The sequence below is a fragment of the Boeremia exigua genome (assembly GCF_020726555.1).
Source record: "Boeremia exigua strain MPI-SDFR-AT-0100 chromosome Unknown C7974scaffold_14, whole genome shotgun sequence".
NCBI classification, from domain to species: domain Eukaryota; kingdom Fungi; phylum Ascomycota; class Dothideomycetes; order Pleosporales; family Didymellaceae; genus Boeremia; species Boeremia exigua.
The window spans coordinates 489,916-508,137 of NW_025763531.1; the positions used below are offsets into that span (position 1 = coordinate 489,916).

General features: G+C 51.6%; 4 protein-coding genes across 4 annotated transcripts; 3 read left to right on the plus strand and 1 right to left on the minus strand.

Moving 5' to 3' along the window:
- Positions 1-4,846: 4,846 nt before the first annotated feature.
- C7974DRAFT_368878 (cytochrome P450) lies at positions 4,847-6,605 on the plus strand (the record flags this gene model as incomplete). Its single annotated transcript, XM_046139916.1, has 1 exon — positions 4,847-6,605. The coding sequence occupies exon 1, from the start codon at positions 4,962-4,964 to the stop codon at positions 6,603-6,605; it is 1,644 nt and encodes a 547-aa protein (XP_045991768.1). The 5' UTR covers positions 4,847-4,961.
- A 2,480-nt stretch (positions 6,606-9,085) lies between these two features.
- On the plus strand, positions 9,086-9,651 carry C7974DRAFT_380799 (uncharacterized protein; the record flags this gene model as incomplete). Its single annotated transcript, XM_046140537.1, has 3 exons — positions 9,086-9,401; positions 9,479-9,580; positions 9,632-9,651. 3 exons carry the CDS (start codon positions 9,086-9,088, stop codon positions 9,649-9,651), a joined length of 438 nt encoding a protein of 145 aa, XP_045991769.1.
- Positions 9,652-10,930: 1,279 nt separating this feature from the next.
- On the minus strand, positions 10,931-12,353 carry C7974DRAFT_368881 (putative short-chain dehydrogenase). Its single transcript, XM_046139917.1, has 3 exons — positions 11,579-12,353; positions 11,416-11,520; positions 10,931-11,366 (listed from the first exon to the last, which is right to left on the minus strand). Exons 1-3 carry the CDS (start codon positions 12,324-12,326, stop codon positions 11,236-11,238), a joined length of 984 nt encoding a protein of 327 aa, XP_045991770.1. The 5' UTR covers positions 12,327-12,353; the 3' UTR covers positions 10,931-11,235.
- Positions 12,354-15,740: 3,387 nt separating this feature from the next.
- C7974DRAFT_418181 (uncharacterized protein) lies at positions 15,741-17,697 on the plus strand (the record flags this gene model as incomplete). The annotated part of the gene is made up of 4 exons (XM_046144136.1): positions 15,741-15,810; positions 15,870-16,076; positions 16,998-17,378; positions 17,435-17,697. The coding sequence occupies 4 exons, from the start codon at positions 15,741-15,743 to the stop codon at positions 17,695-17,697; spliced, it is 921 nt and encodes a 306-aa protein (XP_045991771.1).
- Positions 17,698-18,222: the final 525 nt, after the last annotated feature.

The following is an 18,222-nucleotide window of genomic DNA, read 5'->3' on the forward strand; positions in this document are numbered from 1 at the left end:
AATGCAGAAGCTAATGTGCATTGCTGGAGAGATGCAGACCATCTGTAATGTGCGTAGTCGCCGGACTAGTCGCTGGACGTATCGCAGGACAGAACACGCCTACGAAATGGGGTAGCTTACAGCAGCATGACAGAATCTATACTCGGCAGCTGCTGACGCCTTGAAGAACCCGGATCAGAACTCGTCTCTGATCCCTCCCTACCACGCGAGCGATTCAGATGCAAATGGACGAGGTGGTGACACCACCTTGCAGTTCCAAAACGTTGGATGGAAGCAATCATACCGACCTCAACACGAGATCCCACTTGCCGCACTTCCAACACAGCTCACAACTCGCCTGCAGCCAATTGTCGTACCTGTCCAGTCTCGACATAAAATTGGCGCAATCAACACTAGATTGACAGAAGCAGCGCATGTCTCTATTCGCAACATGAACAGACCTTCACGGAGCGAAGCCACCCATGCCGTTCTCATTCATCCACTCGAGGAAGTGCCAGTGGCCTGGCATCTTCCAGGCCGTACTGCCGACACTAATCTGCCACCTATAAAGCCACCTACGGCCACCAAGGTACGCGAGAACAAGGTGCTTATAGATGTGTCAGCTGCACGCAACCAACAACCCCCCTACCGGATGTCCCAAACTCTGTGCACTAGGAGTGTCGTTTTGTTCCGGCCTCTAGGATTCCTTCAGGCCGTTTAAATGCTCCTCAAAAGCCTTTTCGTTAAGCGGCCCCACGAAGACCCCTCGAAGTAGGCTATCCTGGTTGCTGGTTTCTCTCGGAATCTGATGTAACAGTAGCTCCCCAAGGCCACAGGAAGGTTTTGTTTGCCTCTCGACTGATAAACGTGTGTATGGGAGCGGAGACTTGTGTATGACCTCAAGTCGAGTTGGAGAATGGTATGCAAGTTCACAGAGCCATGTAACGGTTTTCAGAACTTCTCGATCATACACGATTCCGTCATTGTGGGTGATCGTCATCTCGATAGCTCGTACGTCCCGCGAGTCGTTGTTCCGTGGGCTAAAAGTGTACAGAGGCGAAGAAAGGTCCTGTCGGCTGTGCTGCTGATGCCTCCGTCTGCCACGCCGAGACAGCTTCTCAAGACGGGTGAAGCTCTAATAAGCGCGTAAGCTGCACTATAGTCAACAAGATATCGTATAGGCTAGAGGTTGCAGCGCTCTGTTCGGCATGTAGGGATCTGCGAGCTTCTTTGTTCATAAGGGGACAGGTTGCTAGGATCTTAGCTGCAAACCCAGTGTGCAGTCTACCGAGGGCCAGGCAAGAATCGCACACCATGTCTGCTTCCTTTCTTCACACCTTTTCGCTGCTTCGCCACTTCTCCACTCGTCTCGTTTCCACCTCCCAATCCCTAACAAGCCCTGCGCTTTTGATCTCGAATCCGATAACCTCGGCGCGATAGACTTGATACAAGCGCTGATAATCAGGGTCAGAGCTCGACACGTCTGCCGAATGGGCAGGTTGGTGCGCGATGATCTGTAACGAAGTAGGTCCTTGAGTTTTCGCGAAATGGATGCCACGATACGCCCATACATACAGCCATGACTAGATTTGTAGCTGTATCTGTTCCTTGTCGCATATAATATCTTGAAACTATCCATGGCCACTCTCACATTCCGCCATAAGCATCCGGTCTCATCAATGGGTCATCGTCCTGCTTCCAGGTCGAATACTTACACCTCCCGGCACTCACCCTCCGCGCAGCCCAGCTCATTGGCAACAGCTCCATGTTAACTGCTATCCATCATTGATACCACGACCGCGCCTCAATGCCCGCTATGCTTGACTTGTAAAGCTGGACCAGACCCGCATCACTCACCGTCAAGGCGCGACTAGTGTCCGAAACGGTTTAGCTACTTATGGCAAGACTAGCGCTGTTGCAGCAATCTTGCTTCACTCGCAGCCAGTTCGATCTTGTAAAAACTTTCACTGAACGCGCAATCGTGAAGCTCAATAGCATCCCGCGCCTCTCACTTCAACCTCTCAACAACCAACCAGATTCTCGCAATGTCTCGTCAAGTCCACCATCGCAGCCAGAATCTTGATCCAGCGACTCTAGCGGCCCCACCTCCCACTCCTCTTAGTACGCTCGGCATTGAATGCGCGGCTTCGTCGCTGACACTTTTCAGACAATCAATCGGTCTTTGTAGCCAACCACTTCGAGAAGCTCGCCATCGAGCTCACCAAGCGGCTGCTCGATGTCACCAGAGGCTCGCATGGGTGCGGTAACGGTGCCACAGATAGCGAAGGGCAGTGAGGGAGTCTCACGAGGCGCTTGGCGGGCGTGAGTCGAATCTCAACGCTGAACATCGCACAACGACGGTCAACATGAGCGAGAGCTGCAAAGGCGGAGATATGCTCGGGAGGAGATTGGGTGGCGCAGTTGGATTTCGCAACTGCTCTGCAACACAACGAATCTTCCAAGTCTCATGCTGATATTGGTCAGTTACAATGCATTGGAATGTATGAGAAACCTCACTGAGTAAAAGTGTACAGGTTGGACGCTGAAAATCACCGCCCGTCAAGTGATCCGCTTCCAGTGATGGTGATCGGGAGCGTACCAGCGTCTAGTCGCCAACGTTTCTTTGCAATCCGCTACACCTTACCTTCCGTAGTTCGAATGGACAATCAGCCCGATGCCTTACAACTTTCACTCGGTGAAATTCTGATGCACCCGACATCATGGAGACCAAGTGCCGCTACCTCTCGTGTGAATCCAGATCGCCAGAACACGCCCGTCGTGTTCAAGATCTGCGGCTCGCCGAGAAGCTCCAGAAAGCGCTCGAACTACTTACTCATCATCGACGCTAAGGCTCCACACGAATCTCCCCATGAAGCGTCTGGTGAGCTAATAGCAGTCAATACACCATCAGATGTCTCTTGTGCTCGACTTGCTCCCAGTAGACACGGAAGTAGGACCGCTAAAAGGTTAGGTAGATTTCAGCGAGGAGGATAGCACTGACAATCAAGCGACCCACGAAGACACTGGCCAAAGAATTAATCTCACAGGCAACGATACGGATTCCCGCATCGGAGCATACGTTGTGCAGTCATCCACCTAGAACAACACAGACACAAACAGACGTCGAAGAACAGGGATTGATGATATCAAGTCAAGTTCTGGTGACGTCTCTTAGTGGGAAATCTGGATTGGAGGACATCCATAGGTATGTGGGACTCTTGTGCACGAGTCATGGAAAACGTTATCAAGACAAGCTCCTCAGCATGCATGCAAGACCTTCTCGAGAGTTTCGGGGGTGACAAACGTCTCTCTACAACTGGGTGCATCTATTCTTCCTGAGACCTTACTCAGTGTCGTCAGTGACCGTAACGAAGATCTGTGAGGTGGTGGAATGGTACCGCGTGATCGCGAGAAACCGGTGTCTTCTGCTGCTAACTCCAAGTGCATGCCTGCATACTGAGTCGCTTGTATCTAGGCTTCGGCCTGCTTTACTGGATCGAGGTGCACTCGAAGTAGCCACCTCTTCTCCTCTACCATGCTGCTCCTGAACGGGCAACATAGCAACTGTCGGAAACCTGGAATTGAGATTGGTTTTGTCGAGAAATTTTTCACATACGACCATAGGACGTTGAAAACAAGGCTTCCCGTTCGCTCAGCCCTATTTAAGCAACGTACCGGCAGATTAGTACTCAGGTGGGTGACCACTGGGGAATACCTGCTGTTGTATGTTTTTGTTGATGCATACGGTTGACAATTACGTTTTTGTACCTAGAGGGTAAGTAAGCCTGTGGGTAGATGCGTGTGTGGGCGGCAGCCATAAGAACGCCCGTGATGCTAGTGTCCATTCCTACATACAGATCATCTTGTGCAATAAAAAGATACTCAGCTGGAGGGCCAGTGCAGGTGGTGCACACGGCATTTTCTAATATATGCGTCAGGTGTACCTCGTGGTTGTTGTGAACAATCTCAAGCGCCGTATCATAGCAACATCGAGCCACCAAGCTGCAAGTGGCCGCCCTTCTACCTCCGCTCACGCATCTCAGGACCTCTCATCGTATTGTCTAGCCGCGGCAGTCACATTATCATCCACCATCCGCTATCATTGCCTTGCATACCCATCGCAACCGTCAATTGCCCGCTAAAGCTACTGCAAACCATGCTGCCGCATGGCCTATCTATCGAAGATACCCGAGACGTGTCTTAGCCATATCTTGTGACTGAGCTGTGCGAAGTGTCTATGCGCAATGCGTGGTGAGTTCGCATCTGCCTAATTGTTATGGTCTGTGGTTGGGATCAGTTTTTCAATCGTGGGACACAGAGTCACGTGATCGAGTGAGACTGTGTGGTTGTCAATGAATGCCTGGGTCAAGTACGAGTCACTGGAATTCACGGTATTATTCGCAGAAAAGTAATCGTATCCATGATGTCCAAGAAGATAGTGAAGCTTGAGCTGGGGCTGAGCAGGCTCTCAAAGTCTGCAGACTACTTACTATCAATAGTCTTCGTTACGAGAGTCTGTAATCAACGTCATTCTGGTCAAGATTGTACGAGAAATGGGATTCCCGGTTCGGTTGGCTCATGATTGATGGAACGGGCACCGTACAACACCTCGGCAGACAGTAGCCAATCAGAACGAACACGATCATCGTACAACGATTGGCCCTAGCTCTCAACGCTTCGCATGCAACTTCGGTCACAAAGCTAGATCCGAACGTCTCGTCCTAGTCCCAATAACTGAATGTTCACAAGGCATTAAATGGTAGGCACCCTGTCTGCAGTGCTAACATCCGCGAGCTTCCGCAGATCTAGACACCGGACCATCTCCAGGTCCAATCAGATCCTGAAAGTTCTCCACGACCATTGCAGTCTGAATTTGCGGGGTATGGGGTCATCGTACAACGACTTCACTCTTATCTAAACTACGTATCAAGTCAAGAATGCTTAAAGCAAAAAGGGACGCCGATTGAATTCGGGACATCGCCATGGCTGCTTCATCACTGCCACTTTTGGCTCTCCTCAGTGCGCTACTTCTTTTAGTTCTGAACAAATTTCGACAGAGGTTCTATGACATAGGCAAATTACCCTTACCGCCAAAACCATCTGGTCTACCCCTCTTGGGCAACGCTATTGACGTGATCCGATCGACAAAAGCGAGTTCGCAACACCTATTGTTTGAGCGATATGCTCGCGAGCTGGGCGAAATTGTACAAGTTCAAGTTGGGCCCTTCACCCAGTACTTTGTCAACAGTGATGAGGCAGTAAAAGCTATCTTTGATAAAGCCTCTGCAAGCTCATCCGGACGCCCGCGCTGGATTGTCAGCAACGAGCAAATCTGCGACCAGAAAAACGTTCTTTTGCTTAGTGCAAGCCATCCTCGATGGAAACAGCAGCGGAAGACCATTCTGCAAGGCCTGACTAGTGTCCCACGTGCGGACGCTGGAATCAAATACTTGCATTATGAAACTGCCAAATTCCTGCACCAGGTCGCAAATGATAGCCAATTGGCCAACAACAGCGTTGATCTCTTTAACGAGATAGGGAGATATACATACAGCAGCTTTTCCAGCCAGACGTTTGGCATGGAGATTGCGGATGAGAATGACCCAGCAATCGAGTACATCTTCCGGAGTGGTTTGGAGCAGATTCTCGGTACGCTTCCTGGATCGTACCTTGTCGACGTAATCCCTGCACTCGACCGGTTGCCCCTGGCTCTCAAGCCATGGGAAAGAAAGGGAAGAGCCCTGTTCCAGGACAACAAAAAGTGGTGCGATGAACGCATGCATCGTGTACAGATGGCCATCGACGCGGGTACAGCGAATGACTCATTCCTGGGGCGCATCTTACAAGACGAGAAAAGCATGAGCCTTGAAGAGCGCTCCGAAGCAGCGTATCTGGCTTTCATGCTCATCATTGGTGCTGCAGATACGTCGAAAATGTCATCATGGTCATTCCTCGAAGCTATGATGCGCTTTCCAGAGGTCCAGAAAAAGGCTTTGGAAGAGATTGAAGCTGTTGTGGGGGTCGCCGACCGACTTCCCGTTTACGAGGATCTGGAGTCTATTCCATACGTCCGTTACATGATGAAGGAACTCTGGCGATGGCGGCCACCTGTTGCACTTGGTCATCCGCACATAACGACACGTGAACTGGTTCACAATGGCGTCCGTATTCCGGTGGGATCTCGCATCCAACTCAATGCATGGGCGATAGGCCATGATCCTAATCGCCACGCTGACCCGGAACGCTTCTGGCCTGAGCGTTACGAGGGGGATCTCACGAATAGCGAGCAAAGCAAAAACTCAGCCAATGTCAAGGATCGTGACCACTTCGCCTTTGGTTCTGGAAGACGCATTTGCCCAGGGTATCATGTTGCAGAGCGCTCCCTGGCAATCGCGATCATGAGGGTAGTCTGGGCCTTCGAGATCACGCCGTCGCCAAATGCGAAGCTTCCACTAGACTCGAGGGACTATCCAGGGGAGATGCCGGGAAATCCAGGGGAGCACATGCCAGTTACACTGAAGGTGCGAAGTAGTACAAAGAGAGATGTCATCAACGCGGACTATAGTGAACTAAGGGCAAGCACCTTCTCGCTGGAGCCTTTAACTCTAAAAGCGCAATCGACGTAGCTGAATCCTAGCCTTTATCTTGTTAGTAATCCCCCGCTCCTGTTTAAGAAGACAATTGCAGGCACTTCTGTCTGTCTATGTTCCTACGGACTTCAGTCCGAAGCAGACGCAACTGAGATATAAGAGATCTGAGGACCTTGTAACATCCTTGTCATTGCACAAGCATGAGCGCTTACAATTGCCGGATCCGCTTGTATTGTTGCTTAGTATATGTAGAAGCATCCCCAGTTGCTCGACCTTCGCTATCTACCCACGACTTCACCGCACTATATCTATCATCGGAGGTGGCCATCACCTAACACACAAATGAAAATGGCACAATGTTTTTCTTGGAGGTATGAAGACTAGATGCAGCGTACGATAGCTGGCGCCCTCTCCGAGGGAGTGTCTGCTCGAAAGGAGTGAATCAGCAGTAAGCAAATTCGTTGAAGGTTGATCGGGCTTCTCTATCAAGATCTGACTTGTTACGACCGTGCTGTTCCTCTTTTCCAAACTGTGTTGCGTAGGATGGAAGTAAATTCCGAGAAGGTTTGACCACTTAAAGGCGATGAACTAGCGCCGGGTTGCGGCATGGGAGCTAGTGAAATATTGCAATGACCAACCAAAGGGAGGAAGAAGTTGTCGTTACCAGATCTCTGGAGCTGTCAAGTCTTCTCCTACCGAAGCCTCATCATGATCGATCCTCGGCTCCAGGCTGGATCGTCAATCTCCAACGGTTGTGAGAGTACGGCCATATTAAGGACTGGAGCGAATCTGTGTTCTCTAGCAAAGTTTCCGAGCTTGAATAGATCAACGCGATGCTTCTGCCCCTGTATTAAGCATGTTTGAGTCTTTGTCAAAGGATCAGAAGCCTGTTCGGCGAGATACAAGTGGTGGTCAAGGGCGTCTTCGCCTACGCATCTCCCAGCTTCGCTTTAGGGTGCGATAAGCTGCAAGGAAAAGACACAGACACTGCTCAGTAGGGAATCACATTTGACTCATGCAAGGAAGTGGCAGCTGCAGGACCAAAGACCTAGGAATGGTTGTGGTGGGCTAAGACTGTTGCAGGCAGGGCGCTGTGCTCCGTGAGGCTTCATATGAACATAGTCTGTGCAGTTGCTAGATGTACATGCTCAACAACACCCACTGCGCTAGGTGAGCTTCATCCGCTGGATGCTACCTGGACCTCAAATCGGAGATAGAGTAGTGATGTTGACAAGGCTGCTGTTTCTGGCAGTTTCACTGCGACAACTTGCGGTAGTGGTTAAGCTGGCTTTATCGTATCCGGAGTGATGAGCAGAACGGTAGGCCGTTGGGTTTGCATGCCGAGCCAGACTGCGCAATAAGTGGGACGAACAGCAGCTAATACACTGCTGTTGCTTTGAGTAGCGCCGATATGTTTTAGCAAGGAGCAGCATGATGTAAGAAGAATGAGAAGCCATGTCAAGAGTGTACAAGATTTAACATGGAGATGCGACTGCAGCGTGATGGTGTCGGATCATGATCTATTTACCTTGACCTTCGCCTTCTGTGCGTCATATTTCAAGCAAAATGTGGCCAAGGTGCGTTCTGGTGGCTTGTTATAGAGCTAGTAACTGCACTTCAGAGCTACAGTGAGTGTGTTGCTTTCGTATCGTCTTCAGTGATGCCTAACAGCTCAGTACACATGGCATCGTCAGTCATCTCCATATCCTTCCGCCGCCAACGAGAGCTTGTAGCAAATCCTGCTTTGATTATAAATTAACTTCGCTTGACGTCTTACTTCGCTACTACCTCTTGGTGGTTCCGAGTCTTATGCTCTTCGGAATCACTCTGGACTGGACGCGCGGAAATCGGGCTTGCGGTTACTCGAATATACTAAACTTGTCCGTGAGTCAATGCATACATGCTCATGTTGTTAATCGTAACATCCTCGCGCGCCTGTCTGTTCATATCACTCTCTCAGATCGCCCAGTATGATGACGCTATCTTGATGTTGTGTTCCATGGGAAACTACATTGCCATTGCACTCAGTTTTCGAGACTAAGTTCTGCATCCAGTTCTGGCGTCTGGCTCGCTTATGGGACACGTTACATCACTAGCCACAGTATCCTCCCAAATTGTCCTAGTATCCAAATTCTTTATTTCTCACCTGTGGAATTTGGAGACGCTTCTTCTTACGTCATTAATAGACACGTTCTTGATCCTCCATTCTATTCAAGTGTCAATGTTGACCTTACACAGCTTGTGCTAATCTCACTAGGCAAAATACTCGGACAATAGAGAACAAATGCCAAGCTATACTCAGAGCGACAAATTGCTCCCAGGCCGAGGATTGCTTGGCGTGTCTGCGATATGCCTCTGAGGAATCATTAGATTTCATATTCTTTACGAAGGATTGGGGCACCCCGGAATATGTCGCCGACGACGCAATTCTCAAGCCGAACACTTCAGTGCGTGACTGAGATTTTGTGCGGGTACCCCTACTCACTGGTACCAACCGTGCCGAAGAAACGACATTCATGCTCCAGGCCGGTTTCCAGGCAAATTCGTCTGTTGATGTTGCCGACTTCTTAGCTCAAAGAGCCGGCAGAGCATCCAACAGAACGATTGATAGGCTCGTTAAGGCCTATGGTCTCATGAATGTGACAAAAGAATTCGGTACCGTGTCCTCCGATGCATATGGAGATCTGTTCGGTGTGGCTTCATTCACCATGGCGGATGTCTTATTCGATGCGCCGAGAAGGCTGTGGGTCGAATTGTGTGATCGATATGGTTTGCCCGCCTACAGCTACCGCTTTAGTACTATCTCTGCGAGTGTTTCACCGGACAAGCTCGGTGCGACGCATTTCCAAGAGATCCCTTTATGTTCTGTGGAACATCTGGCTTGGGTCATGTCGTTAATCCATTTGCAGTCAAGCCTGAGGATAGGAAAAAAGGATATGGAAATTTCTCTGAGCTGACGGCTCGTATGTGGATTAGTTTCGTAAATACTTTGTCACCTAGCATTAACGGAAGTAAGTAGCCTGATCTCCAGCTGTGTTACTATCTTACTGACTCATGCCTAGTACTGGATCTTTCGGAGTAGTGACCGTCCTACTCGGAGACGAACCCAGTCAACATTGTCTTTTGTACCCATCGATTGCTGTATGAATAGAGACAAAAGATGCTGATTCCAAATTTTGGCATGCAGTCCACTGCCTATCTACCACCCCATCATACGTAACAGAGACGGCATAATCCCTTTGATATGACTGCATCCTAGCGATAAAGCCCATAAATTAGATTTGATGTGCTACAGTGGCATGCAAGTAGATTGAGTATGACGTGCAACTGATTTGATTATATACAGCCAGACGAGAGAGCCCCAAGAGGGTAGTGCCTATCCCGCATGCTAAACAATGTTGAAGTAGTACTACGTCAATGTTTCCGAAATAGCTACCTAATTGTACCGCACTACCGATTTGGTGCCTTACCAATAGCAGTCCAGCCAAGAGATGTCCATTCAGAACCATCGAAAGCTTTGAAGATTTGCTTAGGTTTCAAAAGTCTGTTCGCACAGACGCCTATGCCACCGCAGAATATATGGACCTTGACTTTGAGGCATGACAACTCTACACAACGTAGACCATTTAGACAATATCAAGATAGAATTTACAGTAATATGTCTAAATGGAGTGTGGTAGCATTGCCGTTGTCGTACGGTGTCCAGGCATCGTAGCATGAAGCTGGTCAGTCGGTCGATAAGTAAATTAGGTATGCCAGCCCATGCCTCGTGCAACCCCTGGACAAATGCCTCGCACTCGGCTTTGAAGTGTTTCAGAGAGTCAAACTCGGGTGCAGCTCGCGGGAAGTTCTTTTGAGTTCCCACCAGGTGCGTTCAATAGGGGGCAGATTAACATTTTGAAACACGTCAACGGAGGTAACACGATGAATCTCCAACCAATCTCTTAATGCCAGTGCAATGTGGCTAGGTATCTCATCTTGCATGAATGACTCGCCTGGCTTGTAATACGGTAGAAGCGCTTCTTCGTCGTTCTGTAGCTCCATCCAATTCAACACCATGAGTGGACTGTGTGTAAAAGTCGATCTCCTGAAATAGATTCCGCAGCTTACCAGCAGTAGAAACTTTGTCCACCATCATGGAAGCCAGTTTTTCACCGGGCCATTGCTATACCCAGGCTTAGTTGTGACCACTACACTCGTCGCTACATCTGAACACCTGTCGAGCCCGGTTGGGGCCCAGTTGAAGCAGAATGACGAGTGAGGAAGATCTAAGCAAATGTTCGCTGGGCAGCTACTCTGACTTTTCGTAGTCTTTCGGTAGCCATTACTTCATGTACCGCTTTCACGAAAAGGGAATGAATGTCAGTCATTCTGTTCTGTCTCCAAATCGAGCCTTTACTGAATCATATTGTCGTCCATACTTTGACTGAATCAAACTTGGTGTTGAACTGTACAATACCATATAGTTCAATGTGCACATAATGAACTACATCACCGTGCACATGTCTAGAAACATGCCAAGTCCGACTCTTGTATCCATAGATGCCTGAATGAATACCACCTCATAAACCATGTTCAAAAAGTCCAGAGAGCTGTAGTTAAGGCTTCGATTCAAGACGTGACCTGCATCTACAAGTTGTCTGTCATCAATGCAGACATTTTGCAATCAATAATCGAACTCTTGGCCAACTAGCTTCTCACTGAGCTTCCAGAGTTTGTCAATGTCTTCAGGGTTTGTGGCGGTGGGCTGCAGGCGATCGGAGACATTGCCGTCTTCAAGATAGGCGCCGTTGTATGCTGAAGGCGTTAGGACAAGCTAAGATTATATGGTTCGAGAGATACCTACGCTTCAATCTCGGATCAAATGCAGCAGCCACGTGTGTTGCAGCGCATTCATCGAGGTCTTTCATATCGAAATCCTCAGTCCAACCAAGCTTCTTGTTCATTGCCTCTAGAAGTTGCGTTAGGTCATAATTTACCTCGAAGCTTTGGTGGAAGGCCGTGCTTACCCAACTCAGCTATATCTTCCTTTGAAAAACCTCCTTCTACGGCACCCGAGAGAGAAGTCTCCAAATTTACGCCCGGATGAAGGCTGTACGACTGCAGGCCTCTTGAGCCCAGTTTTCTAGCCAGCGCCTTGGAAAAGAGAACATTGCCCGTCTTGCTCTGTCCATATGCAACCCATTGATTGTAGGTCTTTCCGTCCTCGAAGTTCCAGTCTTCGAACCGGATGCCGCCGTATCGGTGACCGCCACTGCTCACGTTCACTACGCGTGGATGCTTGGCCGCGAGAAGCTTGGGCATGATCAAATTTGTGAACAACCAATGTCCGAGATAGTTTGAACCAAATTGCAATTCTATCCCTTCTTCTGTTTTTCTGTATGGTCCACCCATCAATCCAGCAGAGTTCACGAGTACATCGATGCACTGTTCTGAGCTTTCTAACACTTCTTTTGCCGCATTCCGAACGTTTTGCTGGGATGAGAGGTCCAACACCAGGGCTTTTGTTTGCACGTTGATGGTTTCCTCACTGTTCCTAAGCTTGTCGATTACAGATTGGATCTTGGAGGCATTACGGCCGGCAAGAATAAGCAGGGCGGGATTGTACTTTGCGATTTCGAAAACGAAGGTTGCTCCTAAACCACCAAGGGTAACTCCAGTCGTCAGGATAACCTTGCCGGTGATGTGCGCGGCATTATCGGATGCTATCCGGGACGCCAGCGCGGTCTGACGATTGTAGGGAAGAGGTTTAGACATGACGAGTATAAGTCAGGCGAAATAAATGTCTGAATGTAACTGTTGTTTGAACGACCAAGGACAAGATTTAATTGTCGTGCGCTTTGGTCCAGGCGTGCTGCTGACACTTATCTCCGACGTTGTGCGTGCAAGAATGCAGCGTGATCGTCATGAAAGCGCACGATTTGCCGATCTTTTTCATACCCGTATCCACAAAAGACGGCTTGCAAGGTTGCGTTTTGCGGAGACTATGAGCACGGTCTTCTACTTGGTCGGAGCAGGCTTTCGACAACGCCACGCAGATTCTTGCCTCCTAAATCCTTGCTTAACGCCGTTCAATGCCAATTCCCTGACTCTTGGCATGAAGTGCTTAGCGAAACACCGATAAATATCGGAGGTTACGTCAGTTGATCTTTGGCCTAACATGCGCCTAGTAAGATTACAACAGGGCCGGAGCTGAGATTTGCGTTCCGGTATCGGTCCCTGGTCGGGCCTGATCGAGCTTGACATCATCTGCCACATGTTCGACATCCCTGCTGACGGGCGAGCCACTCACGATTGCCAGACCAAGGCCTATTGTATCTACTTTGCAATGCTGCGGAGCCACGGAGCGGAGGGCCTCTTGGGTGCTGTTTGTGTTGGCTTGTGATTCTTGGGCTTTCTGTGATGACTGGTCCAAACGGCGAAGGCGCGCAGACGGCCTTGGGTGAATAGTATAGAGCGGTGAGGTAGGCTCAAGACAGGTGGGAACGGGTCTGAGGTGACTAGATGCATTGGTAGGTTCAATACGTTGAGACTTACTGTAGAAGGTTGACGGGAGGGAAGGCCGCACAAGCACCGCAGGCGTTCGAGTCGCAGGTTGGCATATTTGATGGTAGTACGACGCTGACTTACCACGCGCGAGGTCACAACCTCGTCCCGTTCGAGACCCGTCGTGACGCCGTCGAGCGCGTAGGCGTAGCTGAGGGCAGTCTCGCGATCCACAGCACGTCTGACAGAGCCGAGGGCAGGCGGTTGATCGCGAGGCTCCTACTCGTGGCGTGGCGGACGAGCGATTGCGGTGGGATAGGAGGCGAGTGGATCTGAGTACCAAGGACTGCGGATTTGGGGTGTGTGGGCGTGGGCGCTGACACATGGAACTCAGGCTTGGGGAGCGCAGGATTGGTATGGTCGATTATCTGCGGCGTTGTGTGCTCACCTTGTCCGCGCCGCTATCTGTCCGCCTTGTTCGTCTACCATGATTACCGGCTGCAGGATTGCGGAGACGGCGTGGCTGCAGCTGGTAACGTTAAAAGCGCCATTCATTCTCTGCGTCCGCACCCCGACGACCGGATGTGTGGTCCTCGACCCGTCACGGTGCTTCTACCGCTGCAAACTGACGGTGGTGCGACAAGGACAGGGCGGCATGCGGTGGCGGGGCGGCAGTTGTGCAGATATACGGGTCGCGCGCCCAGGTCCGGCAGCGGCAATAGCAGTGTCTTGAGCATTGAGTAGATATCTCAGACCAACCAAGACCTGTGGTTAGTCTGACACACGAATCGTGATCTTTCCCTGGACTGGACTCTGCGAGAACGCTCTGGTTTGTGCTATTGAGCATCTCGGATCACGCAATTTTTGCTAGGTTGAGACACATGCCAACAGCTGCTGCAAATCGACTGCACAGCAAGGCAAGGCACAGCACAGGCGAAGAGAACGTCTGACACCGAGCAAGAGTCGTAGCAGGGCTTCCTTCGACCAAGAGCTGTAGCTAGTCTCAAACCGAGTAAGGGTTGTAGCAGCTCTCTCATCAATCAAGAGTTGTAGTTGCTCTCACACAGAGTCACACTAACCAATTGTTGTAATCGGTCTCATACCGACCAAGAGTTGTCTTCAATCTCGCACGAGCCAAGACTTGAAGCTGGTCTGAGCTACGCATCTATGAGCGCATAACGCATGCCAATCGGCACAGATGCGCGTGCGGCTCGAGGATGCAGCGGTGCGGCGGCGCAGCGGCGCGCAGTCACAAGGACCGAGTGCGGCAGGAGCAGGATGCGAGAGGCTTAGCGGCGCCTTGCGTGTGAATGTGCGCGGATGTGGAGGACACGGGCGCTTGTGATGCGCGCAGCCTGTAGGAGGACGTCGCTGGCCTGGTTGCTGGGCGGCGAAGGGCTGAAAAACGACAGGCTGTCGCAGCGCAACAGCAGCCGACGATCAGCTCATCGCAACTGTCGCGAACTTCTGCGCCAGCCCTGACGACCCAACTCGCGCATCATCTCCTGCGTCAAGCTCTCCGCCAACCGCAGATGACGCAGCCCCGACAGTCCATCTGCCTTGTCGCGCGCGTGCTGGAGGGTCTCTCGTGCTCGGGTCATTGAGCCGGACCACGGTCGACCTGCAGCCTGCAGCGACCGTTGTCGCGGGACAGCGTACGTGGTCACGGGTCAGTACCCACGTCCAGGCTCACTATCGCCGCCAGATTTCAGCCTCATCGCCGGTGTTCTGGCGGCGTGGCCGGTCCACGCGTGGCCTAGCGAAGCTCTCGCTTTTGACGGGAAGGCGCGGCCCGCCACGGCGCGGCCCGCCCCGACGATGCCCCGCCCGATATCTAGTCTGCGAGTCAAACGAGGACGTGTGCCGTCGGGGTCTGCTGGTAAGATTGACGAACGGGGGCACAGATGGTATATGCGAGCCGGGCTCTGGAATCGTGGATGCTATTCTGGGAACGCATGCACGCCGTAGCTCACCCAGCGCAGCTAGCCAAGTACAAGCATTTCTATAACTTCATGTCGCCTCTATGAGTCCTTTGCTGGATGTATTCATACATCAAGCGTTGTTCTGGCCGGTTCTCCGAGCCTTCCCATTCGCTCGCTCGAGAGATGTCGCAGACTCTTGGCCAGCGACTGACCACCCAATTCATGATACCTTCATCCATGCCAGGTCTTCTGTGGCCTTCTTGTGTTCCCATCCAGGAATCAATATGCGGGCGATAAGTTGGTCGAACAACTTGACAACTCGATCTCGGTGTCATTTGGACATTCCGTATGAAGACTTCATCGCCACGCTCTGTCCACGAGATGCTGAACTCTTTGACAAAACGAGTGCGTTCAGGTCAAGGATAGATTTGAAGCGTCTACATGGCCTGTCTGCACTACTTTCAAGGTCAGGGTGCAGGTAATCTGCAGATTCTCACTCAAGTCAACCCTGCACCTCCATCTCCAACCTTCACCTGCAATGCATATATCCCTGTACCACTGACGATCACAAACGGTAGTTTCGGTCTTGTCAGCAGAGACCAAATAGAGTGTTGCTGTCGTCGCTAAAGCCAAGATCCTCAAAGCGATCGCTTCACTTCGTCGCATCGTTCCCCACTCCCACTACAACACCATCGATCGCGCCACTATCGCCCACCTCCTTCAATCAGACAATTTCTCGCCCCGTCCAACATCCAATTCCATAATGTCCACCCACGCCACCCACGGCACCACATCTCCCACCTTCCCTCCTGCCCCACCTCCAAGCCCAACGGGTACGTGCGCCCCCAAGTCGACATGCCACCATACCAACCCCACCGTTAACACTCACCAGCCGCTTACTCCCGCGATATCCCCACCGAGCTCACCCGCCGTCTACAGCTCCTCCGCGCCGGTGGCTCTCCCCCTCAATTTCCCAACAAGTCTGCCGACGCGCTCACCCGCACCAATGAAGACGTCGCCATGGAGCTTGTACGGCGCTTGAAGCTCCTCCATGACGGACCCCCGCAGGTCTCCGCCAAGTCTATCTACGCGCTCGCCGGTAAGAGAGGTTGCCACGACGCTACCGACCCCCCGCTGTCTCGGCTCCGGTGCGCGGCGCTCCGACAGCGCGTTAAGCGTATCGAGTGTTCCTCGCCTCCATTCAAAGGCGCATTTCGCGCTCGAGCCTGGCAAAGCAGCGCGGAGGCGTCGACTGGAAGGGGGCATTCTGCGGTGTAGATGGGGAGTGAGGTGTTGTGGACCGTTGCTGATGTTTCTGGGGAGGCCTTGAGTAGTGGTGCGCTGAAGTGCTTGATGATGTTGGCAGAGTCGGGCGGGCTGCCTGTGTGCTAGGTGAAGAGACTCTTTGGTGCAGAAGCTTTTGTTTTGTTAATTGATGGCGTCACGGACTGGCGGTACGAAAGTCAAGCTGGGCTCTCTTTTGATTTAGGAGTCGGCTCTCATGGACTCATGCCATTTGCTGCCCTGTGACGAGCCTTTACCTTGCGTAGCCATCATTTGGTCTTCACTAGCTTCTGATCTTGGAGGTCACTAAAAGATTATCATCCTCCAACTCCTTTTGTAGTTGAGTCCATTGGTGATAGACGCGAAACTGAACATTTCCTCCCAAGAGCTCAGGATCGCTAAATCCCTTCCCGCGCGGCCAGACACCGAGTACACATGCATCAATCTCCCGCACACGATTCTCCGGCTCCCGGACTATTTGCTGGCCCCTACCGCGCTGCGGTGAAGTGAAAGGTCCGCGTATAGCGTGGCAGCGCCCGACACTACTCTCGCCCAACACCGCTCTCACCCTCTCACCCGCGCCCACATTTCTTCTCACAGCTAGCAACCATGCTGCCCGCTCCTAAAGCGACCCAGATCAATCGCAAGTCCCGGAAGACCAGTACGTCTACCCACCCCACGCATTCGCGGCGGCGCTGGTGGAGCGGAGCCGCAGCTAGTTGCTAACTACCACTAGACGAACCCACGTACACTCACTACTACTCTTCTACTCCCGACATCGATTCCCTGTACCATGTCCAACAGCCCTGTAGTGGGCGCGGTAGTACGTCCATGGCGTCGCTCGTCGTCGAGACCGTGTCATCCAAATCCGCCGAAAGCGCTCACAGCTCAAGAATCGCTGCCCGCGGAGTCGAAGCGTCTCGCAAGGCTAACGGCGGGAACATCACGGCCTGTAATCTCCCAACTTGTGTCGAGGAGACTGTGCTTGACCGTTGGGCTCAGGAGCCGGAGGAGAACGAGCTTGCGGCCCTCAGCGCGCTTCCGCGCAGTGGCTCAGCTGCGCCGCTCGCCCCCACCAGCGCACAGAGCGAGGTCGGTGGCGCCGAGTTTCCAAGGTGTATGTTCTGTCGCTCTTGCTTGAGCGTATTGGATACACTAACTTTCGTATCATAGTAACCCCCAACATCAAGCCATCAAGTCGCCTACCCCCGCCCCGAGACGTCGACACCGCCCACACCTCCCACATCGTCGGCCTGGTTCCATGCACGGGTAATGTCTCGCCATCGATGGAATCGTTCGACGGTGGGATCTGGCTCGTCTCTGAGGACATTTCTTCAACGCCAGTAGGCAGGGCCTCTGCAGGTGCCGAACGAGTGGGTGGAGGCGAACAGCAGTCCGCGAGCGGTGTCAGCGCGAGGTGGCTTCGCCTGCTCTGATCCAGGGATGGAGGGTTGATACGAGTGGCTCCGGGCGAAGTCTTTGTGGAATGTTGCTGACTGCGTTGGAGAGGGAAGAGACACTGGGGTTCGTATCGTCGATGGCAGGCTGCGCCATAAGACAGTAACTTTGCTCGAAGTTTCGCACAATTACAGAATTGTCCCTTTTTAAGCTTGTGGTTTGGCATGTGGTTTAGCATGAGAGGATTGGTTAGACTGGACGATGGCATCGGTCTGAGAGGGAGAGAATCTTGGTGGCGCATGCCTATGACACTGATGGAGTAGAGCTGTTAGTGGACCATGATACTTTGTCGCGAGCAAATTCATGAGAGGACGTTCAAGCATTATCACCGCGTCGAACAAACAAAACAACAACAGTTGTGTTTCTTCACTTATTGTCTACCTTCCGCTTGTTCGATCAAGCAACGACTTGTTTGTCACTCGCCCGTGTATAGGTAGCTGTTTCTAATCCTTTCGTTATCTGTTCTATCAATAAAATATCGCCTCCGTCGAGCATGTGGTATC

Bases quoted from the DNA above. Each gene is read 5' to 3' on its own strand.
- C7974DRAFT_368881 (XM_046139917.1), bottom strand. From the start codon at position 12,326: ATGTCTAAACCTCTTCCCTACAATCGTCAGACCGCGCTGGCGTCCCGG. The intron at 11,521-11,578 runs GTAAGCACGGCC...CGCAACTTCTAG, and splicing joins GGAAGATATAGCTGAGTTGG to AGGCAATGAACAAGAAGCTT. The intron at 11,367-11,415 runs GTAGGTATCTCT...TAACGCCTTCAG, and splicing joins ATTTGATCCGAGATTGAAGC to CATACAACGGCGCCTATCTT.